The 704-nt window shown below is 38.9% G+C and overlaps 1 protein-coding gene across 1 annotated transcript; it reads right to left on the minus strand.

Moving 5' to 3' along the window:
* LOC101504192 (18.5 kDa class I heat shock protein-like) lies at window positions 1-704 on the minus strand. The gene has a single exon (XM_004505906.4). It carries the CDS (start codon window positions 611-613, stop codon window positions 146-148), a length of 468 nt encoding a protein of 155 aa, XP_004505963.2. The 5' UTR covers window positions 614-704; the 3' UTR covers window positions 1-145.

Consider the following 704-nt stretch of genomic DNA (forward strand, 5'->3'; position numbering starts at 1 on the left):
TAACACCAAGAAAAACAACAATTTACTTTATTTATTTATGCAGCAACATCTCACATATTACTAGCACACACATGACACAAAAAAAGTACTAAGCATTACAACCAAAACAAGTACACCAATGAAAGCAACAGAGTTTGTTCAAAGTTTAACCAGAGATCTCGATTGACTTAACATCAGGTTTCTTGATCTCTTCTTTTGGAATAGTGACAGTGAGAACACCATTCTCCATAGCAGCTTTAACTTGTTCAATTTTAGCATTCTCAGGCAATCTGAATCTTCTCATGAATTTACCACTGCTACGCTCCACGCGATGCCATTGATCATTCTTGTCCTCTTTCTCAATACTCCTCTCTCCGCTTATCTGAAGAACCCTATCATCTTCGATTTCAACTTTCACTTCATCTTTCTTCAGTCCAGGAAGATCAGCTTTAAACACGTGTGCTTCTGGTGTTTCCTTCCAGTCCACACGTGTGCTCACAAATGCAGAATTCTCACGAGATAATTCAGGGGAACTGGAAAATGGAAAATCCTTGAAGGGATCCCAAAGGTCGAGGGAGAATGGATCGTAAACGTTGCTCCTTCGACCACCAAAGAAACTTGGAATCAGCGACATTTTATTCTTCTCTTTTGGATGTAGTTGAGAATTCGGTAAATTTAGAATGGGAATTGTTATTGTTATGAATGTTGAGTTGTATGCAGGGAGG

This window comes from Cicer arietinum, chromosome 6 (assembly GCF_000331145.2).
Source record: "Cicer arietinum cultivar CDC Frontier isolate Library 1 chromosome 6, Cicar.CDCFrontier_v2.0, whole genome shotgun sequence".
NCBI classification, from domain to species: domain Eukaryota; kingdom Viridiplantae; phylum Streptophyta; class Magnoliopsida; order Fabales; family Fabaceae; genus Cicer; species Cicer arietinum.